At 30.0% G+C, this 27,849-nt stretch overlaps 8 protein-coding genes across 24 annotated transcripts; 4 read left to right on the plus strand and 4 right to left on the minus strand.

The window, feature by feature from the left end:
• Positions 1 to 353: 353 nt before the first annotated feature.
• On the plus strand, positions 354 to 8,498 carry LOC117213094 (bromodomain adjacent to zinc finger domain protein 1A). Of its 6 annotated transcripts, none has more exons than XM_033458392.1 (14): positions 354 to 789; positions 1,266 to 1,404; positions 1,481 to 1,695; positions 1,765 to 1,987; positions 2,061 to 2,290; positions 2,374 to 3,047; positions 3,153 to 3,617; positions 3,689 to 4,179; positions 4,255 to 5,031; positions 5,108 to 5,322; positions 5,426 to 5,610; positions 5,789 to 5,902; positions 6,257 to 6,608; positions 7,118 to 8,498. In XM_033458392.1, exons 1-14 carry the CDS (start codon positions 677 to 679, stop codon positions 7,299 to 7,301), a joined length of 4,377 nt encoding a protein of 1,458 aa, XP_033314283.1. In that variant the 5' UTR covers positions 354 to 676; the 3' UTR covers positions 7,302 to 8,498. The 6 variants fall into 6 exon arrangements, with proteins under 6 accessions (XP_033314283.1, XP_033314285.1, XP_033314284.1 ...); XM_033458394.1 differs by having other exon boundaries at positions 7,130 to 8,498; XM_033458393.1 differs by having other exon boundaries at positions 1,777 to 1,987.
• On the minus strand, positions 8,345 to 27,814 carry LOC117213102. 5 transcript variants are annotated; one of them, XM_033458414.1, is made up of 4 exons: positions 9,486 to 9,576; positions 9,449 to 9,454; positions 8,796 to 8,960; positions 8,345 to 8,707 (listed from the first exon to the last, which is right to left on the minus strand). In XM_033458414.1, the coding sequence occupies exons 3-4, from the start codon at positions 8,956 to 8,958 to the stop codon at positions 8,634 to 8,636; spliced, it is 237 nt and encodes a 78-aa protein (XP_033314305.1). In that variant the 5' UTR covers positions 8,959 to 8,960; positions 9,449 to 9,454; positions 9,486 to 9,576; the 3' UTR covers positions 8,345 to 8,633. The 5 variants fall into 5 exon arrangements, with proteins under 5 accessions (XP_033314305.1, XP_033314308.1, XP_033314304.1 ...); XM_033458417.1 differs by lacking the exons at positions 9,449 to 9,454; positions 9,486 to 9,576 and adding an exon at positions 27,805 to 27,814; XM_033458413.1 differs by lacking the exons at positions 9,449 to 9,454; positions 9,486 to 9,576 and adding an exon at positions 10,287 to 10,446.
• Positions 10,009 to 11,519, plus strand: LOC117213100 (probable glucosamine 6-phosphate N-acetyltransferase). Its single transcript, XM_033458411.1, has 5 exons — positions 10,009 to 10,302; positions 10,513 to 10,633; positions 10,712 to 10,774; positions 10,865 to 10,992; positions 11,065 to 11,519. The coding sequence occupies exons 1-5, from the start codon at positions 10,288 to 10,290 to the stop codon at positions 11,305 to 11,307; spliced, it is 570 nt and encodes a 189-aa protein (XP_033314302.1). The 5' UTR covers positions 10,009 to 10,287; the 3' UTR covers positions 11,308 to 11,519.
• LOC117213097 (N-terminal kinase-like protein) lies at positions 11,677 to 15,336 on the minus strand. Its single transcript, XM_033458404.1, has 12 exons — positions 15,151 to 15,336; positions 14,883 to 15,029; positions 14,677 to 14,805; positions 14,375 to 14,586; positions 13,957 to 14,047; positions 13,392 to 13,874; positions 13,082 to 13,303; positions 12,757 to 13,009; positions 12,513 to 12,683; positions 12,164 to 12,432; positions 11,966 to 12,080; positions 11,677 to 11,888 (listed from the first exon to the last, which is right to left on the minus strand). Exons 1-12 carry the CDS (start codon positions 15,262 to 15,264, stop codon positions 11,737 to 11,739), a joined length of 2,358 nt encoding a protein of 785 aa, XP_033314295.1. The 5' UTR covers positions 15,265 to 15,336; the 3' UTR covers positions 11,677 to 11,736.
• On the plus strand, positions 15,526 to 23,830 carry LOC117213096 (GPI ethanolamine phosphate transferase 1-like). Of its 5 annotated transcripts, none has more exons than XM_033458398.1 (12): positions 15,526 to 15,729; positions 15,886 to 15,968; positions 16,029 to 16,180; positions 20,583 to 20,600; positions 20,647 to 20,892; positions 20,982 to 21,202; positions 21,281 to 21,500; positions 21,600 to 21,885; positions 21,948 to 22,392; positions 22,458 to 22,794; positions 22,884 to 23,274; positions 23,357 to 23,830. In XM_033458398.1, exons 1-12 carry the CDS (start codon positions 15,561 to 15,563, stop codon positions 23,774 to 23,776), a joined length of 2,988 nt encoding a protein of 995 aa, XP_033314289.1. In that variant the 5' UTR covers positions 15,526 to 15,560; the 3' UTR covers positions 23,777 to 23,830. The 5 variants fall into 5 exon arrangements, with proteins under 5 accessions (XP_033314289.1, XP_033314292.1, XP_033314290.1 ...); XM_033458399.1 differs by having other exon boundaries at positions 15,588 to 15,806; positions 23,357 to 23,776; XM_033458401.1 differs by lacking the exon at positions 15,886 to 15,968 and having other exon boundaries at positions 15,587 to 15,729; positions 23,357 to 23,776.
• On the plus strand, positions 16,179 to 16,973 carry LOC117213101. The gene is made up of 2 exons (XM_033458412.1): positions 16,179 to 16,446; positions 16,507 to 16,973. Exons 1-2 carry the CDS (start codon positions 16,296 to 16,298, stop codon positions 16,827 to 16,829), a joined length of 474 nt encoding a protein of 157 aa, XP_033314303.1. The 5' UTR covers positions 16,179 to 16,295; the 3' UTR covers positions 16,830 to 16,973.
• LOC117213099 (putative OPA3-like protein CG13603) lies at positions 18,194 to 19,503 on the minus strand. Of its 2 annotated transcripts, none has more exons than XM_033458409.1 (3): positions 19,334 to 19,503; positions 18,926 to 19,131; positions 18,194 to 18,773 (listed from the first exon to the last, which is right to left on the minus strand). In XM_033458409.1, exons 2-3 carry the CDS (start codon positions 19,065 to 19,067, stop codon positions 18,280 to 18,282), a joined length of 636 nt encoding a protein of 211 aa, XP_033314300.1. In that variant the 5' UTR covers positions 19,068 to 19,131; positions 19,334 to 19,503; the 3' UTR covers positions 18,194 to 18,279. The 2 variants fall into 2 exon arrangements, with proteins under 2 accessions (XP_033314300.1, XP_033314299.1); XM_033458408.1 differs by having other exon boundaries at positions 19,339 to 19,502.
• Positions 24,054 to 27,516, minus strand: LOC117213098 (splicing factor 3B subunit 2). Of its 3 annotated transcripts, none has more exons than XM_033458405.1 (4): positions 27,413 to 27,516; positions 26,567 to 27,114; positions 24,281 to 26,386; positions 24,054 to 24,201 (listed from the first exon to the last, which is right to left on the minus strand). In XM_033458405.1, exons 2-4 carry the CDS (start codon positions 26,588 to 26,590, stop codon positions 24,133 to 24,135), a joined length of 2,199 nt encoding a protein of 732 aa, XP_033314296.1. In that variant the 5' UTR covers positions 26,591 to 27,114; positions 27,413 to 27,516; the 3' UTR covers positions 24,054 to 24,132. The 3 variants fall into 3 exon arrangements, with proteins under 3 accessions (XP_033314296.1, XP_033314297.1, XP_033314298.1); XM_033458406.1 differs by lacking the exon at positions 27,413 to 27,516 and having other exon boundaries at positions 26,567 to 26,770; positions 26,976 to 27,119; XM_033458407.1 differs by lacking the exon at positions 27,413 to 27,516 and having other exon boundaries at positions 24,099 to 24,201; positions 24,277 to 26,386; positions 26,567 to 27,120.
• Positions 27,815 to 27,849: the final 35 nt, after the last annotated feature.

Below are 27,849 nucleotides of genomic sequence, written 5' to 3' on the forward strand. Positions count from 1 at the left end.
CTGTTATTATTTATAACTGTATGAGAATAAAAACATAATTTTACCTAGATAAATTGCGAACAATTCCCGCCAAATTTAGTAGGTTTATATATCTAGACCGGATACTAATTACCAACTTGAAAAAGATAGTATGTTACAGTTATATTTTATATAGTTCGTAATGAATTTTCTTCACGAATAATATCACAAATACTTGTGACAATTATAGAAATTGTATTATCGTTGAAAAAAGAGACGTTTATCGAATTGAAAATTTTGAATGCATTAGCGCAACGAACATTATCACATGATTATCTTTGTTTCCCGCGTTTTAAATAATAGCTTTATGTTGGCAACATTATTCTTTTTATTGGTTTCCGGCTTTGAGATGCCAGATGTGAATGCGCGCTTCCACGAGCACCGTTAAATCGTGCTTTGTCATGAGACTCGAAATGTTTCGTGAAACGATATCAAAGTTTTATGTTCAGTGCGTATAAATAAACAAAATTTCAAATCAAGTAAATCGCAACAAGTTCTAGGGGAAATTAAAAAGCAGTTGAAACTTTAAACGCGTTTATAAGAGTTGGCGTGTGTTGCATGTGTCTCTCGGTGTTTCGGAAAAAGTATAGCACTATCTTCGACGTAGAATTGATTATAATTTGTTAGAATCGTAAACGAAGATTTACCAAGAGTCGACATGCCGCTTCTTCGTAAACAGCCGTTCCAACGTCTTCACGTTTCATCAGATTTTAAAGACGACGACGAAGTTTTTCACTGTGAGGTTACCAATGAAATTTTCAAGGACTACAAGTAAGACCATGACAGCTGAGATAAGTTCGAAACATATTCTGCAGTTTCGTTAATGCAACTTCTCAGTCATGAATATCTCGTATTCTTTCAACATTATCTTGCTTCCTTGAAGCTATTCTCGTAAATAATACATGTCGACGTGCTAGTTAATGATTTGTTATTGTATATCCTTTTGCTCTATACTGAATAGATAAAGCTGAAACGTATATTATAAGAAACATTTAGATCATACACGTACATTTTATCTACCGTCATTAGTTAAATCTTGCATGATAATTTCGAAAAGATCATAGATTAAATTATCTCAGTTTTATTTTGTTACTCTATTACATATTTACATCCGTGTTTTTTAAGCGTTTATTTTCATCTTTGCAATAATATGTAAATCTGCTATCCACTTTTAGAAAAATGTTATTACATTCATTGATATTAATAACATTGCATTTAGGGTGTTATAACATATTTTATGATTACAGTGAATTTTGTGAGAGGATTATTTTATGTAACTCACTTATATGGTCATGTAGTATAACTGGCAGAACTAACATGACCTTTGAGGAGGCTTTACAATGTGAAGAAAATGCAAAAAGAAGCCTTAAAGAATTTCCTATGGAGGTGCGATATTTCATTAAAAATTTAGTGTTACATTATTAAAATATTAGATTTGTTGATTGTGTGTTTTATATTACAGCTACGTATACCTATATTATATCTTGCCAGTAAAACAAACAGATCATCCTTTAAGGAAATGATAGAGGATGTGTATCAATTTGCAAGGGATCGTTATTTTGTTGGTGAAATGGTAGAAGCAAGTTTTACAGAGGATTCTTGGTGTGATTGTCATGTTCTTCAAGTTATTGCACCCTCAGAACAACAAATTAAATTATATAACAAAGAAAACAACAGGTATAATATTTATCTATATTATATAAATGAAGAATGTGTGTATGTGCATTCATATTATTGTAATTTAAGTTTATTACATAGGAGCCCACAAGAACAACAGTATCATCCACCGGCAAAATTATTTCGTTATGAAGTGGAACAATTAGACTCTGGAGACTCTGATGTTAGCCAACTCATGATAGTGGAAGCAGCACAAGTGAGAAGAAGGAAGCAACATTACAGTAAAGAGCGTAATAAAATTTTTTTACGTCAGTTATGTGAACAGAATGAAAGTGGAATATGGATTATTAAAGTTAGTATATTAATAGCAATAACACACAAATTTTGTGAATATATTGATGGAGAAAATTTTTCTGCATTTCTAGGATAGTGTTTTACAAAAATATGGGATTAATAAAGTACGTTTTGATACCATATTTGCTGGTCCTCCTCCAGACTTTACATCACGTATTAAAAAGCCTGTTAAACATAAACAGGAATCAATAGATAAATTTCTTACTACAGATGTATCAAAACAGAAGTTAATAGAAAAACCTAACCCTTTAAAAAAAGTGAATCAAGGAGGAGTGGATATAAAAAAATTTCGCAAACCGAGGTAAAACGATATATATTAAATTAAAGGCACTTTGCACTGTCTAGTTATTAAAAATATATTAAAATTACAAAACTTTTAAATAGGATGAATGGGAAATTTAAGGAAGACCTTAAGGCAAAAGCCCTTGAAGAAAAAGCAAAACGTAAAGAAGAAAGAGTATTGCAAAATGAACGTAAAAAGGAGGAAAAACAAAAATCAGCAGCTTTAGCTGCATATATAAGACAATGGAATAAGCCAAGGGAGGATCTTGAATGTGAAGATCTTTCTCCTATCCCAGAAGCTACGCCAGTCAAAAGTAGCATACCTAATGAAAAATTTGGCGACAGTGTAATGATTCTAGAATTTTTAGAATTTTTTAATGAAGAACTGGAAGTTAGTGCATATTTCCCAAATGGTTTTACTTTAGATCTACTGGAAAAAGCACTATTATTAAAAGAAACATCTGGACCTTGGAGTGACCTTCTACAATTGTTATTAGCAAACATTTTTAAATATCAAACAGATGAAGACGATGAAATTCATGCTCAAGCATCTGACATAACAAATGATATTAGCACGAATGAAGGAGCATCATCAATGACAAAGGCTGTAAAACTTTCCACTATAGCATCTAGTTGGAGTCAGGTGCACCAAGGTTGCAAATTATCTGAATTGACATTAGATCATGTAACTTTAAGTGAAATTCTAAGACAACACTTATTGTGCTCTGGAGGGCGAATTGGCGATGTTGCTACTAAGTGGAGATATTCTCAAAGAGGTACATATATATATATATATATATACCTATACATACATATATATATATGTAACTATGCTAAACCAAACCATTAACGAATATTATATTTAATCCTAATTTCTTTAGGTGGTTATACAAATCAAGATGATCCTGCACTGTTTATGAGAATAAACGAGACATACATTTTAAGATTGTTAGGTCATTGTAGTGTTCATGAATTTGAGTTAGGTGAAAAGTTAAAAGTAGCTACATGTTTGATAAATCAGTTGCTTACTTTCGCTTCGATACGAGATGTAATAGAAGAAAGACGTGAAAAACTTCATCAAGCAAAGAAAGAATTGAAGTCTTTCTTAATAGCTGAACAAAGGAAAGAAAAAGAAGAAAAAGAAAGAATGAGAGATCGAGAAAAAGATAATGATGGTAAAATACCAAAGAAAGTTACGCGTGGTAGTTGTGAAGAGGAAAAAAAGAAAGAAGAATATGAGAATAAATTAAAAGAACTTCAGGAAGCATCCAGAGATAATAAAATGATGGTTTATTTAGGTTCTGATAGAGCTCATCGTAGATATTGGAGATTTTTATCAATACCAGGTAGAGCTTCATGTTTCTATATTATTCAATTAATAAAAAATGTTTGTAAATTTTCTTTGTTTTTCTTATAGGAATATTTGTAGAGAATGATGAATGGTGGTCTGGTAATTGCATTCCTGATGGTACACCTTATCAACCAGAATTATTAGATACAGAAGCTATGCATGCATATTTAAAAAATAAATTTGAAGATGAATTTAGTGATAAAGAAAATAGTTTTAAAAAAGCAAAAAGGTCTCCTAAAAAAGTTTCATTCTCTGACAAAAATATTCTTAAGTCTCCAAGAAAAGATATATCTCGGAAAGAGTTTAAACAAGAATTATTTGATATTAGAAAAAATTTAATGGCCTGTACAGGAGACAAAGAATGTCCTGTGCATTGCAAGAGATCAGAACTAAAATGGAGTTTCTTTGGAAAGCCGGAAGATATAGAAGCTTTAGTAAATGGTTTAAGTAAACGAGGAATTAGAGAAGGTGAACTCAGAAATAATATTATACAAGAAATGCCAAGTTTAATGTCTGTGATTGAGGAATGTCCTAGACATAAACTTAATCCTGAAGTAGTAAGTATTTCAGATAGATATCTTATCTTTTAAAATTACTATTGAGTAAACATTGCGAGTAAATTTTCGATACAGTTTTCAGAACCTATCAAAGTGCATCCTAATAGGATTTCAAAAAAGAATAGATACGAAAATGCCAACTTAAATTTTCCTTCAGAAATGGCAGTCAATATTGTTTTAGAATTGACTCTAAGAGATTATATCCTAGATTTTGAAGACAGAGTGAAAGGAGGGGCTTTAGGGAATTTGAAAGTTAATGATCGTGAAATATGGAGGCACGCAATAAATAACAGGAAATATGATAAACAATGTGATAAATTAGTGTATGGTACAAATGAAATTGAAGCAGATATTGTTTCTAATACGTCTTTAGACAAAATCAAAAATGAAACAAAGCATAGCAGACCTGGAACTCCAGATTCAGAAGTTGGAAGTATTAATACAAAAACTTATAAAGATGCAGGAAAATATTTAGGTCCACCAAGTGAAAATGAAATACTCCCAGATCCTAATCAGCAGTTAGCCATTAAACAAATGGCTTGTGCTATTTTACAGTTATCTCACGCTATTGAGCAAAAGTACTTACAAAAACCGTTAGGTGCCACTGAGAAAGATAAGAAATGGTTTGGTGAAGACATCAGAGAAAAATGGGAACAATCACTTATGGCATCAGCGAGTTGGTCTCAATTGTTTGTACATTTAAGTACTTTAGAAAATAGTGTTGCATGGAGTAGAAGTGCATTAAATGCTCAGTGTCGAATATGTAGACGACGACGAGACGGCGACAAAATGCTACTATGTGATGGGTGCAACAAAGGCCATCATTTATATTGTTTGCAACCAAAACTAAATGTACATTATTTTCTTAACCCTTTTATTTTTAGCTTCCATTATATTGCAATATTTGATATTAAATATTTACTTGTAGAGTGTACCAGATGGAGATTGGTATTGTAAAGTATGTAAACCACCTACAAAACCAAAAGAGAAAATTAAAAAGAGAAAAAAATTTGAAGATGAATTAGAGGAGGATGTAATATTAACCAAAGAAACTCGACATAATCGTGCAAAACGTGTTCTTGAAAGTGAGGAAGAAGGGGATTCAGTTGATGAAGAATTAGAAGAAGATAGTGATGATGATATGCAAGTGTCATTTTGATAATAAAATATTTGGTATTTTTTAGAAATAATAAGTATTATTGAGTATTAGATGAAGAAGTTTTTCAATAATTAATATATGTTCCAGGGGTAGTCAACAAATAAATGTATGTTGCATATGTAAAAGTGGTGGAAAATTAATCAGCTGCGATACATGTTCAAATTTTTATCATGTAGAATGTATAGAACCTCCGTTAACAAGAGCACCTCGAGGAAGATGGGTTTGTTCAGACTGCAAGGATAGGAAAGACAGAAAGACAAACATAAGATATGGTAAATATTATAATATACTTGCAAATTTAGTGGTCGCAGGAAATGCTATAACAAACTTTGAAAATATTGCGCTACCTCATAATATTTTATTATCATTTCGTGTTAACATCTTAGTACATTTTTTTAATTTAAATACTAATGTAATAAAGCAGTTTCTTAGTTCTAATTATGTTGTTAGTGAGGGGGCGTGAAAGGGAAAGGGACAAGGAGAGACTGTGCGCTGCAGCAGCACGCTCTCGCATCCATGGCTTTGCCAAGAGCCTCCTCACTACAGAATCTACAGACTGGGACGGTCTGTATTGTAACTATTCACTTTTGCTTAGTATGAATACAGATTTTTTTTACAAATATAGTAATACTTGGTATAATGATATGTAATATGTAGGATTGCTTTATACATTTGTTCATTATTACTAAATTAAGGTTAATCAACTTTGTTGCATGTATGTGCAAATGGTTCTTATGCTTCTATTAAAGCAGAACATTTAAAATTCATATTGAATTTGCTTTCTTTCTTTAAATATATTTATACTTTTCTTAATTCAATGTAATTCTTTTAATATTTTCCATTAACTAACTACTTTAGAAGTGTTTACATCCTAATATCAGTATTTAATTGTATATATACATATTTATATATATACAGATAGCAGTACTTCAGAGGATACAGAACCAAGACAAACCAGAAGAGCAGCTAAAAGAGCTGCTGAAATTGAACAAGAAGAAGATAAGGGAACAATTAAAGGATGTATGGGGAGACTGCAGGAATTACTTTCTGACATTAGGCATCACAGAGATTCGTGGCCTTTCCTATCACCTGTTACAAAAGATGAAGTTCCAGATTATCATGATATTATTTCCAATCCTATGGATTTTGGTACAATTAAATATAAACTTAATAATAATGAATATGAAACACTGGAACATTTTTTCAGTGATTGTCATTTAGTGTTTGAAAATTGTCAAGCTTATAACGAAGAACACAGTTCTGTCTACAAGTGAGTATTACTAACACAAATATTTTTTTACATAAGTTCGGACGCCAGAGATTGCGAGATTAACTAATACTATTGATTAATGTGCTATGTTCATATTGCAAGTGTTTAAGTATAGTGTTTCAGTAACTTTATATGTGCTAATAATAATAATATCTTTATACTATATTGTATATTTATTAATATTATTAAATGATATTTGTATCTTTAATACCAAAAGATAGAAGTGGGATTGCATGCATTTGTAACTAATGAATATTGAAACTAACAAAATATGCAACAATTAAATATTTCACAATCTTTAGCTTTATGAATGAATGAAAAAATTTCATTTGCTACTATTAAACTAAATTTTGCAGTAATTTAAATGTATATTTTGAAGTTAAAAAGAGCTAATAGAAATTATTGCAATAGAAACCAGAACAATAATCATTTAAGATCAAAATCTTTGGCTTCCGAACACTTAAAGTAGTACAGATTTTGAAAGTTAGGCTATGTCTTTTTAAAAATAGTTACGTATACAGAGCAGGTATCAGATTATTGAAGTACTATGAAAAACGATGCAAAGAATTAGGATTGACGACACATGGTGAAGAATTACTACGACCTCCAGATACAAAGAAGCCAAAATTCGAAGAAAATGGTCTCACAGTTAGCGAAGATGAAGAAGCAGAAAATATTCAAAAATCAAGATAGAGATAAAATACTTTCTTGAAATCGTTATATTTATTGAATATCAATTTTTACTTCTAATACGTAAATTAAATGTACCTTGATGCTAAATTTGTACACTGATGTTGAATTGTGTGCAGATTCATAATTCAGCAAAAAATGCTCTGTAAAGTATATATTACTAAAAAAATGATTTCGTTTACTGAAAATTAGAAAATACGCATAGAATTTATGAAGTTTATCTATTGAAAGAGGTGATAAAATGCAAGCTTAGAAGTATTTAAAATATTTTCTTCTATGTTAATTATCAAATATCCCGATTAACTCTTTTTCTTAGGCTTGCTATATCAAAAAGCATGCACAGTATTATTTGTAGAATTTTACGCATGGTACAATTGCTCTCGCATACCATTTTGTAGAAATTACTGTTTAATGTAGAACATTTTATAAGCAAATGAACAAGCGCGTAAGCAATGAACTATTTTCATATGCTTGAGCCAGTACAAGAATAGTCTTTTGAGTTAGTATTATTATAAACAAATTTTTTGTTATCAAACAAAGTTTTACATTATATTATTAATTATTTATTATTTTAACGTTATTAATTTGATTACATCTTATATATCTTTATAGTTAAGTAAAAAAATTTGGAGGGTTACCTAAATATATTCTAAACTTTGAAAGATTTGACTTATATAAAATTCATGTAAAATGTTACATATTACCTGCCTTTTATAGTACGTCTATATGCAGTGTGAAGTACGATCACGCGTAACATGACTGATGGTTTAAGAGTTAATACATGCGTAACAGAAACTAAGAGCTTTTGTTATGAATGCTAAAAGCATTCATATAAAAGTAATTATATATTGATACAAACACAGTTACTATGTCTTTACTTATATTTATATAAAGTAGATTTTACTGGGGTTCAAATATGCACACAAAACTACAGAAACTTCAGGATTTTATTTCATCATTTTTGTTTTAGGTTTTATTAAATTGTTAACATATTAATAGTACTTATCTTTCTTTTTGCTTCTCTTTTTCTTTTTCGCAATAATCATCATATTTTTTGAAAATTACAAATTTTAGGCTGGCCCTACATGAAATCTACGGTACAAATTATCATTAATCTCTATATTGTACAGCAGTAGAAGCAGTTCTTTGTAATCATGTATGTTTTATACGATTAATTTGGTAATAAACTTTTAAAATAGATTTACAAATGAAATTTGTTTATAATAAACTATATAATAAATCAGAAGCTAGTTAAATAGAATTTTTATATACAATTTGAAAGTATTCGTATATATTTCTCTTTCATATCATACTACAATGTTCTTAATTTATAATTTAATGATGCATTTTCCCAGAAAATTGCTCTTTGTGGAGCTCTTCCCATTTTTTCACATTTTCTGGAGCATGACCTGCAATACAACAAGAAGAAATGATTAATCCTTACGTATATAAACACTAAAATAACATTAAATAGATTTTCCAAAGTATTGTACTTACTCATTTTATGGAATTTATAGAACAGAGGTAAACAAAGTATTGTACTAATTGCCCAATATCTAAGTACCCAACCATTCTTTGCTACAAACATGTAATGATGAAATGGAAATCGTCTAATTTTTGCAGCCAGTGAATATGGGTACTTCATTTGTGTTCCAGACATGGCTAAAAATAGTTTGTTATTAATATTCATTTTGATATTAATTTTTATTGTTTGTTATTTGTGTCTATGTTTAAATGATTAAAAAATAATATTCCATAAGAGAAAGCATATGGTTTGTAGTTTATAAAGTAATAATTAATACACTTTATGCTTATAATAATATTTTATATAATGAAAAAGAATATTTTTTTTATTTTTTAAGAATCCTGAAAATATATATTATGTATCGTACTTGAAATTTGATTAATAAAAACTGATTCACTGGATTATAACTGAATGGAACGTATCTGACAAATATATGTGTAATTCTATATTTGTATAATTTGTTCTATTACGGAGATTGCAAATATAATTACAAAATTAAAGTTCGATAGTACGAAAATTACATTTACAGCGCGAATAATGAGTTACTTTTGCATATTAATATTTTACATATAGCTTTAATATGATTTTTATATTTTTTAACATTTACATAAAATCATTTATTTACCGAATGTTTAATACCAAAATGAAATATAAAATATTATTTACCTTTTATCAATTTAGAACACAATCTTAGCAAACTGACGAAACGGATCAACTATGATTGTTACAGCCATAGAACAATATTATATAACCAGCATCCTACTAAAATATATCGAAAAGTATCGAATCACAATTATCTACCATTGTAGTCCAAGATTTAAAATTTTATTGGTTAAGAATCAGACATATTTAAAGAAAAAAACTAAAAAGATCTGCTAAAACATTAGTAATTAATAGTAACCAATAATCCACTTTAATTTTTTATTTTTTTAATTTTTGAAATAAACTACAAAATAAAAGTTAATCACTGAACATATTTTATTTCTCGTTAATGAATGAATCATATAAATTTCTATATAAAGTTCTGTTTAAATATTAATTTTATCAATAACTTATATATTAATAAGTAGTCACATATATGAATATTAAACAGCTGGTATTAATGAAAATAAAAAATAATTTGAATATTATATATAACATGTGTAAATAAAATATGGTTTTTAATAAGATTACAATTCATTTTATCAACACGTAAATCTGTCTTATCATGATACAGTCTATACAATCATAAATGAAAGTAGATTTTTAATGCGGACTTATCAAGTTAATCCTTGAAATAAATTATAAGAATATAAAGGCATTTGAAGGTAGTTGCGTGAAAGTGACACCTTATGTTACAATAAGATCAATTAAAATATTAGTGAAGGTCTCCATATGTATAATCTGAACGAGCGCGGAAGATAAGAGAATCTATCCCAAACACGATTGAATAATAATAAATCTGAAATTGTGCGTGTACTTGCCATGAGTTCTATAGAGGTTGTAAATGCTTCTCATTTTTAAGCTTAACTTTTGGATTTAAAGAACTTCATTTGTTGTCTGTGTGTAGTTTAAAAATAATTTTGATTTGATAAAAACAATATGTTACTAAGTATAAGATTTCTCTGAATTCATAATGTTGTTACTACGTTAATCTTTTAAGCAATATGTTAATTACTAATTAATTTTTGGTTTATTGAATATTAACAGGAAAGATGTCTTGAAGATACAGAGATCGAATTATTTAATTCGAGTGTATTGGATCGATTGTCCTTGTCACACATCGATGGTTTATTAATTAGGCCTTTAAAATCAGAAGATTATGATAGAGGTAAAAGAAAGATTATAAAACAGTTATTATCACTAATAATGTAGTTTATTTGTTAACATTGTGATATTTATTTGAAAGGTTTTCTTCAGCTCTTGGCTCAATTAACTGAAGTCGGAAATATCAATAGAGAACAATTTCTTAGTAAGTCTTTTTTAAGTTAACTTTTGTATAAAGTTGAGTATAGGAGATATAGTAATAAAAATCTGTTTAATCTTATTTCCTAATACACAGATCGTTTTCATATGATGAAAAATACTGGTAGCTATTACATCATTGTAATAGAAGATATAAACACTGAAAAAGTAGTTGCAACTGCAACATTAGTTGTAGAACAAAAGTTTATTCACAATTGTGCAGTGGTATGTTTTTTACTCTCTTGATATTTCTTATAAAATAAAGATTTTCCCACAAGAAAGAGAAATTTGTTACAGAGAGGACGTTTAGAAGATGTGGTAGTAAATAGCAAATACCGTGGTAAGCATCTAGGAAAGTTGGTAATCAAAATTATATTACAATTGTCACGCTATTTACGATGCTATAAATTATCATTGGATTGTAAAGATCATCTTATACCATTCTATGAAAGTTTAGGCTTTAAACGCGAGCCTAGCAATGCCAATTATCTTAATATGAGATTTCCAACTGAAAACAATACAGAACAATCTCATTTATGACAATAGAAAAAACAATACTTAAAAGTTGTTATAAAAAATTTATAGTTTAAATCATTACATAATTTCAGCATACCTCGATTTTAAACAGGGATTCTTATTGCTTCATTTTCAATATTTGAAAAACAATTATTACTCTTTTTACAAATTTTATAGTCAATAAATTATTTCAATATGAATTAATAAATATAACATGGGATGTACAGGTTAAAAAAGTATTGATTTGTAATTATATTTTACTGGACATATGTATAATACTTTATAAGAATATATAATAATGCAATAAACAATGTTAGAAAAACAATTCAAAATTAATTTTTAACAAATATCAACTAGTTATTAATAGAAAAAATACTTTTTTCGCTTTCATCATTTTTTAATTCTTGTTTTTGTTAAATACATGAACGCAATCATTAAATTATGGTATTTAAATTAGAGTTTTTTAGCAGCGACATTATTTCGTAATTTTATCGCTCTCTTTGCTTCCATTTGTCTTTGTCTTGCTAATTTACGCTCCTCACGCTTTCTTCTTGCTTCTTCTAATTTAGTGTTTCCATTAATTGTATTAGTACTTTCAGCATTTTCTTATGCAAAATAATTAATTTCAAATTATTAGTTAAATGTTTATATCAATGTGACAGTTATAAAAATATAGACATACCTGATTGTGTATGTTCTAATGGTTGAAAATCTTCCAGAGGCTGAAATTCTGAATCCTCCCAACCTACCTCAGAAGAATCATTCTTATCTTCTACATCCTGTGCTGCTTCTTCCTCCTAAACGAAATATTTGATTTCCCTTCTTTTATTTTATGTGGTATGCTAATATATTAATATCTTTAATTTCGAATAATACAAACTGGTTCTTCTTCAAGGCTTGTCCACTGATCATTAGGTTTAGGAGAATGACAAGATGGTGAAATATTACTTAGTCCATGTCCTGATGTACTAGAAGGTCCTTCTTCCATATCACCCCAATTGTCAGCATCCCAGTCCCAATCACAATCTGAATTTGCGTTTGTAGCATTCTGTAAATCATGTTCATGATCATGGTCTAATGACGTCATACTTGTAGCACTACTTGTCGTGGCAGTTGTACTAGCACTACTTTGCGAACTGCTAGCTTGCTCTGTAATTTTATCATATATTTATGTAAACAGTGTTTCATAGTAGTATAATAAAATATATACATATATATAAATTAGATACCTAACGAGGCGGGTTTGTTTAGTAAAATTCTAGATATGTTATGCGGATTTGATGATTTAGGTGTATCCGATTGACTGCGATAAAATTTGGCAGTAACTGCTGTTACAGCCCAGCCAGCCCATGTTGCGGCTGCATTGCTAAGACTTGGTGTAGCTGTATTTACATCAGCCTCTGAAATCATATCGTTTACATTATCAATTATGTTGATCATTTATAAATAAAATCTCTGTGATCGTTTTAGTACCCATAGATTCACGTAATCCTGGATTTTCCGATACTCTTTCTAGTTTTGATAGAAATCCACGAATAGTTCGGAATGCGTTATCTCTTACTCCCTTATCCACATCTGTAGTGAGTGGGCACAGAGCTGGTAAAATACGATTTGCAACTTCCTGTAGTAAAAAGTATTGCTGCGTTGCAGCTAATGCTAAAATACTCGCCGCTCTAGCCGGTGGAAAGGAATCTCGTGTACCTCGAATAAATGCTCCAATTAACACCTACGATAACGTTGTTATTTGTAATCACTATTAGATATCACTTTATAACTTTTATGTCTAAATTGAAATTACTTTTTGCCTAATTTGAGGATGAAGATGTTGAGCAATTTTTCCTAAACAGACTGTAGTATTAGTACGTATGCCGCCATGTTCATCTTTCGACTGAAGTTTAGCAAAATACCTTAATGTTTCCACATTAAGATTGTTATAATCTAATTTTGGTGCTAAATGTACAACAGATTTTATTGTTTGTTCCCTGATTGCAGCATTTGTATCTAAAAACCCTTTGGCTACCTGTAATTAATAAATAACATCAAAGCATCTTGAATTTTTGTATAATTGTATTTTTGCATAATAAAAAGCAATTAGTATTTATAATTACCTGTGGAAAGATAGCTTCATTAACTGTTGCTGGTTGTAAATGATCAACAAATCGATCTAGCTGTTGCAATAATCTTAATCTTGTTGCCCTATCATTGGATGCAAATAATTTGACAACACATGGTACAACTCTTCGTTGATATTCGACGTCGGGTAGTTGGCAACCAAGTTGTAATAGAGGAGGTAATACTGCACTTCCAGCATCACCAAATTCAAAGGCAGCCAATAATTGTGGTAAAATTTTATACCTGCCAACGCCATCCGGAAATGATTCCAACTGACCAGCAAGTTGTGAGAAAAATCGCCCCTTTTCTCCCCTTTCTTTCATTTGAATTTCCTCAAGGAATAAAAGCGCATCTACTAGATCATTTTTAAAAAATCCACCATTACTGCGGCAACGTGCTATCACATCTGCAGGATTCGGTCTTCCTTCTTCATTGCTACTGATCAATTCTCTATATATCAGTTGCAATTGTTTTGGAATCTAAAATAGAAATAGATATTTAAGAGATATCAAATTCAATTTCAAAATAAATATTCATTCTGTATATATACAGAAAACATACTTTATCAGTGACTTTAAGTTGCGAATTTGAAGTTAGTGGACCATTATATGTTTCCCAGATCAGGCATCCAAGTCCCCACATGTCAACTGAGCTGTTTTTTTATTTATTCATCAGTTTCTTAGCGTTAACAATAAACCTAAATGTTTACATATAGAAAAGCTAGTATTGTAGTGTAACTTTAGGAATAAGATAACTATTTTCTATTATTTACCAAATAAGACAATTATTTTGTTAAAGTTTTACATATTAAATAAGTTGTAGCTATAACAAAAATACGATTGGATTATTTTTTTACATTAAAATATAATTTTGTAATATGTGTGTGTATATATGTAATAAGAATAATGTAAATTTTAAGCAGTAATGATTATTAAATAGAAATATGAATTTGTTTGAATTGTTCATAAATCTTTTTTACCATTTGGTGGCTGGCTTTACATTTTCCTTAATATCAAGAGGATAATATACTTGGAATGTTGATGGTAATACGCTGTAAACAGTATCTACTGCTGTCATATATTCAACTCCACCAAGTTTCCATTCTCCACTTTCCTCATTAACAAATACAGTCCATAAGTTAACATTGTTGTGTCGTAGGTTACCATCATTATTTAGAAAATTCAGTGCTCTCTATTAACATATATATATACATATGTATATATATATATGTAATGATATATTGTGAAATGACACATTATTATATTTACTTTTTATACGCACAGTAATTTGGAATATTCCCCAAGAAAAATATAGTTCCCTTTTAGATTCATCATCACCATCAGATTTCCTTATCAGTCGACTATATAAAGTTTCTACACGTTCAGTTGCTAAATAAATTACTTTATTAGTCTGAAATTATAAGACAAATTATATTATTGTATATTCATATTACTGATGCAATGTTTTATAATATAAAATCTTTATACCTCAAAACTATCAAGATATGCAAGTATACTTGGATGTCTAAGTGTTTTTAATCTTTTAACCGCTGAACGAGCTATATTCAAAAGATGTTCATTGCCTGTCTTACATTCAAATACGAACACTGAAACATCTTCACCTCCTGTAGAACCCTGCAAAAAGATATTTCGGATAATAAGAATACAATTTTCAAACACACAATATAAAATTTGAGTGAATACCTAAAAATGAGAAATATTTTCTAAGAATTTTTACCGCATCAGGTTATGGTACCTTTTTCTTAGCCCTATGCAGTGTCCAGATGCTCTTATCATCTAAACTAGAAACCGGTTCACCGATCTCATATGAAAAATCTTTGGTGGGGTCTCTTGAAAAGAAGGACCACATATTTTTGATTCAATTATTTAACTCTGATATAAATCAAATTCATTCTTTGACTCAGAACCTTATCATCACACTGACAGCTACGCATCAACTATATCTTCAACCGCGCTGCTACTTCGCGACGATTACGTACTTAATATTGAACTCATATTTCTCGCGTATAAATCAGTGTAAAATTTCAACACGGTCCACTGATACAATTTTTTTTTTATTATATTTCAATACAACTATTTTTGCCAGTTTATTCGACAACTTTTTATGTCAGATATCCGATGATACGTTAATGTCTGTCGCTAAGTATGAACAAAGTTGGTCCATCTCTGGTGACAAGTTATACTTTTAAAAGTGGCAAAGAATACATTGTAAAGATCAAAGTTACTGCTTTTAAGAGATGTCAGCGTAATTTGGAGCTTACTATTACCGATAAATATACCGCCGAGAATTGGCAGTCTTTTTACGATGCTGCATGTTTGTTCTTTATCATTTTTTTATTTTATGTAATATGTTATTTTAAGGTTATATTAAGAAATCTCGAATCTCTTTTTGTATGTACTAGAACTTTAATATTCATGCAATTACTTGATTTGCTTTTTATTTCTAATTATGTGTTTCTCAATTTTTAAGACATTGAAAATTTGACGCAGAAAACGGGAAATTACAAACATTTTGATGTATTTGTGGCTATGCTCCAATCTGGATTGTTAAAAGTAACATTTGTATTTAAATTATCCAATTAATTAAATAAAATAGAAGGAATTCAATTACAGACAAGCGAATCCATTACTCTGGATCTGCTGACATTCGAAGATTTACAATTGTTACGTGCCCGTAAACTTGAACGCAGTTCGTGTTCAAATTTGAATAATACGACAAATAATCGTCGATATCTTATATTAACGTACACGGTAGAATTTGATAGGTAAGTATATTTTGTAAATTTACTACATTTAATTAAAACTCATTAAACATATGCCTTCACTCTGTTAAGAATCCATTATCCATTATCTTTGGAATATTGCGGTTTACCCAATCCTATGATATTACAAGCTACCATTAGGAAATTACAAACTGAACTTGAAAGATCGCAATCTACACGAATAAATAGAGATTTTCAGAAACGTGTTGAACAACTGACAATTGCGAATCAAAAGCTTATACAAGAAAATCATAGGCTTAAAAATGGAGGTAGAAATAAATACTTGGATGTTTTGTAGATAAAAGTTCTAAGTATATTTTACTATTCAGGAAAAGGTTTAAAACATTTATTGGAATCAATTAAATCGTTAGAAAATAATGTTGTTAAGGAACGTGCGTCCTTTCAAATGCAAATTCAAAAACTTAAAGCCGAAAATGCAGCTTTGTTATTGAAAGTACAGCAACTTACTGCATCTGCTAATAGAAAACCAGGAGATGGTAGTCCAGCATTAAAATGTCATAACCGTACATCTTCTACGCTTAGACGAAGCAGAAGTCGATCTTCTTCGATTTCAAGTCGTAATAAAACTTCTAGTTTATCACCAGGTGTAAATCAAAGCTATCAGTTAATGTCAAAAATTTCATTTGTATAATTTTCCTAAAATGATTATTAATATATAATATATTAATATAATTTAATTGATAACTACAGGGAGTTCATTAGAATCGATTAGAATTCAACGATCTCCTTGCCGAAATTCGAAAGTATATAATAATAAAACAAAGAATTCAAGTTAGTATTTTATCTGTGCTTAATTATAAAGTTCATATACGGTATGTCCTGTTTAACTGGAAATGTTCGGATATCTGGAAAAATATGAACAAATATTTCAGATGAAAGTTGTATCAAAGGGAACACACTGTGCTTTTTGTTACTTATTTGACCTCACGATAACCTTGAAACATCCTGTAAAGGTGACATTAACATTTTTAAGTAGACGCCTCCATTTTTTGTAACATGTTCTTGTAGATAACATTCAGACGTTTTTAAAACACTACGAACTTGTATCTTTTGTACCATCCGCTAACGAGATATAAATTTTCAAATTCGACAGAGCAATACAGGGAATTATCCAAGTGTGACTGTTCTCAGTTGACTGCTTTGGAATCATTAAAAAAACTGCGGCCTTGTGTTTTGGCAATGCCATACTAATAGTAGCATTATGAAAAATATCTTTAAATATCCCCGTGGTATATATCAGGCAACTCCAATGCCTGCAGGACAAATTTTAAAATTTCGAATTTTAAAGTTGATATGTCAATAGTGGTTGGTGCAAAAGATAAGAGTTTGTAGTATTTTGAAAACATCTGAATGTCAGCTACCAGAGTATGTAATGTAAAATGGAGATATCCATTTAAATATTTTAGTATCACCTTTACTTTTCAAGATCATCTTTTATGTTACACATTTTTTCGCATTATTCGCATGTTTCCAGTTAAACAGGACATACTGTATAATCAACCCCAAAATTTTTTACCATAGAAATCGAGTTTGAAAATTTGGAGACAAGAATTCACACATTACAGAAAATGTTGAAAGAAGGGATAAGCATAAAGTAATAAATGAATCAATTTTTATGAACAATTAACAAATATATATGCTAAGATGTATTTCGTTTTTATCATTGTTATTATTATTCTATTTTTCATATAATACAATTTAATTGAATGTAAATAGATTAATTACCTCACTATTTAAAATAGTGAAACTTGAAACACTTTTATAGATGTAAACTACTTTTGTTTTTCTGAAACTGTATGTATTTTTGAAAATTATTGCTGATAAAGAAAATAATAAATTATGAATTAATTATATGTATAAGCATAAATAGAAAATACTGAATATTCTCCATAATGATGTACAAAATACCAATATAGAATTGTGTTGTATGTGATTTTAATTATATATAAAGTCAAGTATATATTGTGGGAAATATTTTTTATATACACTATAATATTATGAATTCATTTGTTTCATTTAATATTATTTATGTTGTGCCTATTCTATCATAATCATTAATGAAATTTAAAGTAAAATTTCAGTTAACTGAATTTTTCTGGTTTTACATTATTTTCATAATATAATATAGCACGTTCAATTATTGATGGTTTCTCATTTTTTGATTTCACACCATTTTGGCTTTCATCAACATTTAATTGTTGCATTTGTAAATTTGTTTCCTTTACTCTTGGCTTTGCAATCACTTCATACTTTGTATGCTTTGCTAATTCCTGAATAGCTTCATGCAAATATTGAATCTGACTTTCTTGTTGAGATGTCACTTGATTCAAATTTCTAATCTCATCCATAAATGTTTGTAATTGTTGAAGCCGTGCTTCCTCTTTTCTTGCTTCTTTTGCTACTTGGCGATTGTATTCTAATATTAAACAACCACCAGCAACACTAAAAATAATAACCTCACCCATCAAATTAGCTCCTAATTCTATAGCCATAGTTTCATTCAACTTTGCAACTTTTGTAGGCTTACCAAGATTCATTATATACATTTTAGCTTTTACCTCTGCCCAATGGTAAACTGTAATTAAATTATAAAAATATGAAACATAATTATGTGGTTATAATAGGTATCTATAGTTACTATTAATGATGATATCAATATTAATTACATCACAGTCAAATCATATAATTTTTTAAGTACTTTTATTTAAAAAGATTTATTGTACTTACATTGTGCAGGTGGTATAATAAAATATGTCCTAAACACAGGATGATTTTTTGCTTGATTAACAAGAAACTTGGCCAGGGGCTTACTAATTTGTTTAACAAATAAAACCCCCAATTTGAGAGCTGGAAAAACACCCACTACCATTTTTGCAACCTTTTTTATTCGTACAACTTCAATTAGAAAATCACAGTTTGTATTTAATTAAAACCTAGAAATCATATATATGAATAAACATTGAAACATGCTTAAAACGTGTCACAAATATAGACGATTTTCCAATAAATATATTTATCGTAATTATTATATGTTATATACATATTAGTTGAATAAATAAAGAGAACGTAATATATAATAATGTCACGATGTCATGGCAAGTGAGATGAATCTCACATTGTATTCAAAATGATTACCTCACCTCTGAAATTATTTCAGAGTATAGCAGACAGCCATAGTGGTGTCACGATAGCATTAACTAAAGACAGAATAGACGTGACATTAAATGGAACTTTGTATCTCACGTTATGAAATATTGATCTGCCAAAAAATTAGAGTATTTTTTATACCCTTTGAGATTTCCTACGGAAGCATAGGAATTATCATAGATAACTCGTGAATGATTATATCACCGACGAGGTACAAATAAATGTGACATATGTAACGTCGCGTTATCGACATCTTGCTGTTTTATCGATATAACTAATAAACACGCGAGTTCGGCATTTCCGAATCTACAGAACGTGTTGTAAATGTGACTATTTTGAATTCGCTTTTAGTATTTCCTTACACAATAAAGTAATAATTCCGTTTTTTCTAATGTTCGCTATAAAAACATCTAGAGTATATATATATATATTATACATATGATATTGCTTTGTCTAGAGTTTTTTTTCTACATTTATTTACGCTTAATTTTTTACTTTCGTCATATATTTATTATTAGTAATAATCATTAGTATAGTCTCTACATGAGCAATCAAACAGGGCAGATCCCTAATTTTATAGGTTCTTGTATATGCTAACTTTACTTGACCTCAGCGCTTGACCGCATAGTGCAGCACTAGCCTAGGAGCGACCAGGTCTATAAGCTTAAACACTCTCATTTCCTTTTTGACCTTATTTTAATTCCATAGGAAAATTTTGTTTTAATTCAAACCACTATTATACTGAATTGATAACCTCGCATGCGACACAGAAATGATATGGGGATCAGGTGACCTTCAAAACATGAGACACGAAAAAGCATTGAATATCACGTCTATACTGTACATTGTTGGTGACAAAAGTATGCTATATGCATGTGTACGTGAATCATTTTTTAGTAATATTTAAAGGTTAAAAAAACCGTTCAATACATCATCTTCAATGTTATTCATAATTTTTTGTTTATGAGTATTTGTATTGAGCGAAAAGTTAAACATGTTGTAATATCAAATACAGATATTTATCTATGAAATCAACTTCATGCATAGAATTTTTCTGTTAAGTGTGGTTATGTGATAATTTCACAATTATCATTACATTCAGAAGTTTGGAATTAAAAAGAATAGAAAATTATAAAGATAATATAAAATATCGTTAATAGTAAAGTGGATGAAGTAATAGGAAGTCAATATTAATTATATAATTAAAATTATACGTTTAAAATCGCTGATTTTATAGGTTAAGTGATTTTCGAAAGAAGTGAACACTTGAAAAACTTATTTTTATTGAAGTCGTAATTATTGATTGAAAAGATGTATAATAAAAAGTTCAATATAGTTAATAACAATTATTCATTTATAATATGGGGTCTGGCAATACATTTAATATTATTATGGGGTGTACTTGATGTAAACTTTCATTCTCCCATTATTCAAGAACTACCAAATGTACCAATTTTAAGAAATGCACCAGCGAAAAGATTGGTCTTATTTGTAGCAGATGGTTTAAGATTCAGAACCTTCATTGAAGCACCACCAAAATTTCTCAAGTAATTAAAAATTATTTCTTAGATAAAGGTTTATTCTAAATTACAAATTATATGCATATATACATGCAATAATGTAATTTTGTTCATAGACACATAATGACAGATATAGGTGCTTGGGGTATATCTCATACAAGAATGCCAACAGAATCTAGACCAGGCATTGTTGCAATTTGTGCAGGATTATATGAAGATCCTAGTGCTATATTTAAAGGATGGAAAGAAAATCCTGTTGACTTTGATTCTGTTTTTAATCAGAGTTATCTCTCATGGGCATGGGGGAGTCCTGACATTATACCTATGTTCACAAAGGGTATCACAACATACATAAATATTTGAAATAGAATATGATGTATGTTAAAAGAATCAGATTGATCTTTTGTGAAATTAGGTGCAGGAGAAAATGTACATGGCGATAGTTATCCTCCTGAATGGCAAAATTTTGATATAATGCATGGTCAAATTTGGCGTTTAGACTCTTGGGTGTTTGACAAATACATTGATTGGCTTAGAGAAGATGCCCACAAAGTTAAAAATGCTGAACGCGTTGTCATATTCCTTCATCTTCTTGGCTGTGATACCACAGGACATACAGCAAAACCTCATTCTAGGTATACAAAACTTGCTAACTTACATTTTTTATACAAAAGCAGAATGATATTTTTAATAAGATTATAATTTCATTAGCTCTAAATTACATTTGAATGTAGAAAATATGTTGATAACATGAATTATGTTGATTGGAAAATAGAAGAGGTTGTACAAATGACAGAAAATTTTTTTGGAGATAATAGTACTGCATATATTTTCACATCTGATCATGGAATGACTGACTGGGGATCACATGGAAGTGGCTCTACAGATGAAACAGAAACACCATTAATTGTTTGGGGTGCAGGAATTAATGCATTTAATTTTCGTCAAAACGTAGAACAAGTTGATATCACACCACTGATTTCGTCTTTGATTGGTGCTCCAATTCCGATTAACAACGAAGTATAATAATAATATAAATTTTATTACTTGTTATTCTTTTTGCTATTTATGTAATTTTTCAGGGTGTTTTACCATGGCAGTATTTAAGTACTAATAATCTTAAATACATAAATCATGCGCTGTTAAATAATTTGAAACAGTTAACTTACCAAGTAAAAGCAAATCATAAGATGAATTGTGAAAATAATGGATTAGCTGATTGGCGAGAGATAGAATTAGACAATAAAATTTCTACTTTCGATAAAGATTCTGAAACAGAAGATCTAAATGAGAAATTGAAAGAAATTGTTAATACAATTAAACTAGCTAAAAAGTCATTGTTATATTTTCGACAATACCAAAGAACAAGATTTTTATTATATTTGTCTATAATATGGCTAGGGTGGATAATACTGTTATTCTTTAAAATAACTGGAGTTATTCGGCCCCGTCTTAATTCTTTTATTTTATTAATAACAAATTGTGTATTTATAGTTCTAGTAACTATGATACTTATCATGCATAAAGGTATGATATTTTATATATAACATAATTATTTGAAAAACTATTGGTTCTAATTTTAAGTAAAATAGTTTCAGGTTGTAATAATTGGAGATTACCCTGTTATGCGTTTTTAACTATGATTTCTTTCTGGCTAGCTACTCGAAGTATAATTATATACACAGTAAAATTAAAAGTCTGTAAAAGCAAATATTATTGGACAATAATTACAGGAATAATCTTTTTATTAACAATAATGTTCATTGGCTTAACATATAGATTTGCTCTTAGTATAGGAATGTTATTTATTACTCTTGTTCAGAAGATAGTGTTAAAAAGTTCTCAGAGTCTATTTTTTTGGACAGCTTTGTCTCTAGCTATTTTTCCACTATTACCTGTTGTAGAACCATACCCTCGAGTTTACATCATGTAAGTTCAAATTGACATTAAGTCGTAATGTTTCTTTTATTAAATATTTTTAATTAATTAATTAAATCTTTAATTAAAATTGTTTTCAGAATTCTTAGTATATGTGTTGTAACTTTAATAGTTGCATTAAAAATGCATTCAAGGTATAGAAAAGCAGTCGAAATTTTTCGACTGATAGTCACAGGACTAATATACTTAGAATGTATAGATGGTCGAAGTTGGATATCATGGACGATTTTATCAACGACACCATTATATATTTTTACCTATCCTATGCAATTAAAAAAAAGAATGCAAGGAATCGTGTTGGGACTTTTCTGTCCACTTGTCTTATTATCTGCATCTTACGAACCTTTCTTTTTTATAATTCTTGCATTACATCTATCCTGTTGGTCACAATTTAATGTGTCTTCTATTCAAGTTTATCAAAGTACTAAAAATCCTTTGACAATAGAAGAGTTGCTTAAAGCAGCAATCTTTGTATCCTTTGTTAATATAAGATTTAAACTCAAATTGAATTATTAAACTGTTCTCAATACCAATCCTGAACAATTTATTATAGATGCTATATACATTGCTGTGTTTCTTTGGAACAGGTAATATGGCGAGTGTCAGTTCGTTTGATCCGTCTTGGACTCGTCATTTTGTGACAGTTTTCTCTCCCTTTACAATGTTCCTGTTAATACTTTTAAAGCTAAGCATTCCTTTAATGTTAATTGGATGTACAAGTCACACACTTGGATCTTCAAGTATTTTTCTAGGAGTGCTTTTACTGGGAGACTGCTTATCTTTACCACTCATGTATTATGTTACTCCTCAAGGAAGTTGGTTAGATATTGGTAGTGCTATAAGTAGATTCACAATTGCAATTTTCCTTCCATGCCTTATAGTGTTATTGCATTATCTTTCATATCCTTTAATAACGTTCTCTCCAAATAAACATAAATTTTATATTAATTTAAAAAAAGATCATATTGTATAAAAAATATAAAATATGTATATAAAATCAACGATTTATTTATAATAAAGTGATCAAGCAAATATAATTGTTCTTATTTGATGTAGTGAAAATTGATATATTTCTTTTGAAAGATATTTCTTTTGAAAGAAATTAATATATTTCTAATATCTTCTACTTAAAAATTTCATTCTGTAAGAAGATAATTGAAATATAATTGTGTAAAATTGGGTACTTTAGTAGCAATAATACTAAATCATGTATAATGATTTAAGGGTAATAATCAATTATTCAAGAAGTACTGACGCTATATTTAATTTCTATATTTTTTAAATAAGTAATTTTTGTTTTTATATAATATGTCATTTAATTAATTATGCTTAAAATTTGAATTCTTTGTATTTCTTGGAGGCTTTCGAATCTTGACTTTGTTGCCGTTTGCGTTTACTCTGTAAAGAGAGAGATAAGCAAAATTAATTTAATAAATATTCAATTTATAAATTTATCAATATCCAATAATATACTTACTTTTTGCCGTTGTACATGATCTTGAAGCATGTCTGATAAATCTTCTCTCCTTAAATGAGCTTGTCGCGACCTCATTGTTTCTTCGTACCGTGATGCCATTGCTTCAGAGTCTAGGTCTAATTCACTTGGGTCTAATGCTAATTCAACAGCTCCATCTTTCTCCGTTCTTCCATCTGATGTTGTCCCACTTACTCCACGTCGTGCGGCAATTACAGATGGTGGTGCTTGACCTCCTGCTGCACCAGTCATATCATATACATGCGTACTACCCATCATGCTTGCTCCAAGACCTTCTGTTCGTCTTTCTTGCAAAACTGTGTACAAAGCAGGAGTATCACCTCCTTCCATTTCGCTTTCAATTTTTTTTTTCCTTAATTCTATTGTTTCTGGAGTTTCCAATCCCGCCGGAATTGATGTTATTCCACTAGGTGTTATTAATCCTTCTGCACCAGGTGTAACTAAACCACTTGCATCTCCATCTCCATCTTTTCCTTCTCCTTCACCTTCTCCACCTTCCTCTGCATCTTCATCTTCATCTTCATCTCCAGAAGATTCTGATTCAGGTTCACCCCACATACCTCTATCTATTTCTTCATCCATATTATCTCCACCTGGTGTACGAGATATACCAAATACATCTCCATACAAAGGTCTACCTGTTTCATCTACGGGAGGCTTTCCCCAACCACCAGCATGATAACCAAATGCACATCCTTCCGGAATTGGTGCATTTAAACCAGGTATCTTTAAGTTGGGATAACTTGGTGGTGGTCCATACCGCTGCATAGCAATTAACCATGGAGGTGGTACTTTATGACAATTAGGCCCTACTGGCATGCCAAGGGCAGTACGCAATTCATCAGACAGTTCTCCAGGTTTCTTTTCCTTTAATCGAGTTTCAAATTCTTTACCCTCATAATATAAATCGCCATGAATAGTCATACGAGGTTTAGTTTGCCATTTAAAGAATGCATCATGTAATTTCTGATAGTCAATGTCTATTTTGCCAAGCTTAGGTCTTGCTCTTTCTCGCATTTTAGCTTTTAACGTACGTGTATCATCTCGTTCTTGAAGACTTGCCCTCATTTCTGTAATACCTGTGCGTTTTATGAAATCTGGTAAGTCAAAAGGAGGCTTTTCTATACCACGTTTTCCTTGTAAATATTTCCTTTTGAAACACCAGTGTCTGGGTACAGGCACTGTGTTACGGTGGGCTTTTAGTTGTACAAGAAGTTTTGGGTCCCTTGCAGTAACATCATGCATTTCTACAACATCTGGTCGTCCTACAAGTTGTTTTAATTCTGCAACACTCAAACGCGTTAGCCTCTTCAGTTTCCTCTTGGATAGTCGTGGAGCTCCATTCTCTCCAGTTCCTTGCTGTTGTTGCTGTTGATTTGCATCATCATCAAAATCATCCAATGGTGGTACTTTACTTGGTACAGTACCTGTTGTTTGTAATGTTGTCACTGGTGGGTACTGTCCTATTGGTTCTCCCTTTTCTGCCTCTGTAGATTTTGGTTCAGGTTCAGTTAGTTTGAATGCCTCAAATATTCTGGCAAATTGACGATACATTGGTTCTAAGTCATTAACTGTTGGAATTTCTTGAATGTATTCAATTTCTGGCAAATCTTCTTTTGGTTTTGCATTTTCTGCATTGTCCTTTTTATTTTCCACCTCCTTTCCATTGTGTTTCTTCCTCTTTTTCTTTTTCTTCTTTTTGGTCTTATTGGTCTTCACATCTATTTTCTCTGTTGTTGTTTCAGGTTCAAGTATGACATCATCTAACTGAGATACATCTTCTCCTATAGTTTCATGATTTGGTGACTTTCCTAATGAAACTATATCATTTGGATCTGCTCCCACTTCTTTAGCTCTTTCAGTTTTAAAAGCTAGAGCTTGTTCTAAAGCTGCTGGTAATTTCATGGAATCACTGTCTGCATCTCGACCATTATCATCCGATGAAGCCTGATTTTGTAATTCACTTGGCGGACTTACTTTTAGACTTAATAAACTAGGTAATGTTTTTGGAGGATCTATTCCTGGTACTCCATGATTATTTGGAGGCATATTCATTAAAGATGACATTTGATGAGCTATTTGTTGAGTCTGTTACAAAGTGTATAATTGAAAATTACTAAGATAAATAAACTACAGTTTATAAGCGTACTTTATACGCAACGAAACATAATACAAATTTATGTAAAATTTTAATTCAAATATAAATCAACATTATAGTAATTGATATATAACTAACATAATTTTCCTTGAAATGAAAACAAAACTAACCTCATTTCCTGCTATATTCTCCATGTCTGTGCGTACGTGTGTCCGATAACGATGACACAGCACTGCACTTGTTACCCGCCGAATTAATCTTGGGTAACTTATTTACAAGTGAGAGTAGTGAATGAACGAATGAAGAACTGCCAACGATACTAAGGGGTGTTGTTCTCCCCTGATGATGAGAAGATTTCGAACTGTCTTTGACTACTGTTGAAGTAAGATTTACAAATGATCGTTATGTGCGGTTAAACGATATTTAAGCCTCAGATTGCTGAGAGCTTAATTTGATTCAAAATGTAAAACTCTACTGGGATTGTACTCTCCAAATGCTAAGAGAGTAAAACAATCTTTATTCCACGATTATGACTGCTCAAAGAAGTTGACGATAAGACGATTTAAAAACGAAACTAACCTCCTTACTAATTTCAACTGGGCGTCCAATAAGGCCCAAAACGGAATATACATGCTGATTGGTTTTTATCGAACGCAAGAAAATAGCCAATCAGCAGGTTCGCTCATTCTTCTTCCGTGCGCTCGAAGTGCCGAAGATCCTGGGCGGGAAAAACGTAAGGCTTCGTATTTAATAATTCACTTAGGTAAGGATCACCGAAATTTTTCGGAGTGTCCCTCGATCAATGGAATTGTTACAATTAGATAAATTACCCCTTGGAAGTAACCACATTTATTATTATTTGTTTTATTTATGGCACTCTCGGCTATTGAAACCACGGTAGATATGGGAAATTAAAAGTACTGTTACAATTACTAAAAGAAATCGTTCTAAGTACTAAAGTCGCAACTCAAAAATAGCTTCTTAACTGCGAAAGTGTTCGTCATAAAATTACGCACGAAAATCTTCAAGTTTTTGTTCCTTCGGACAATGTCAGTATTTTCTACTGTTCATGTATTAAGACATTAAAAATTGATACATATTTATTTACAACTTGGAATCAAGTCTTTAATAGAAAAATATTGATATTACATTATGTAATAATAAACTAAGTATGCATGTCATACGTATATACAACAGTACGTTCATACGTGTCGAAAAAACATAGAATACATATACACTAGAGAACACTTCTTATTGTTAAAAAGGTTGGTTCATCTTATTGAATATTTCAATAAAATGTCAACAATTAGTTAAGAAAATTTATCATTTTTTATTTAAAAAATTAGTTAAAAATTCATAAGACAATTTACTTCCAAATATACAAAAAATGAAATAAACAATGCATTACCTTTTATCAGTTTCAATTATCATTCCAATTTTAACTCATTATTTA

The sequence above is a fragment of the Bombus bifarius genome, unplaced genomic scaffold (assembly GCF_011952205.1).
Source record: "Bombus bifarius isolate JDL3187 unplaced genomic scaffold, Bbif_JDL3187 scf7180000008494, whole genome shotgun sequence".
Lineage (NCBI taxonomy): Eukaryota > Metazoa > Arthropoda > Insecta > Hymenoptera > Apidae > Bombus > Bombus bifarius.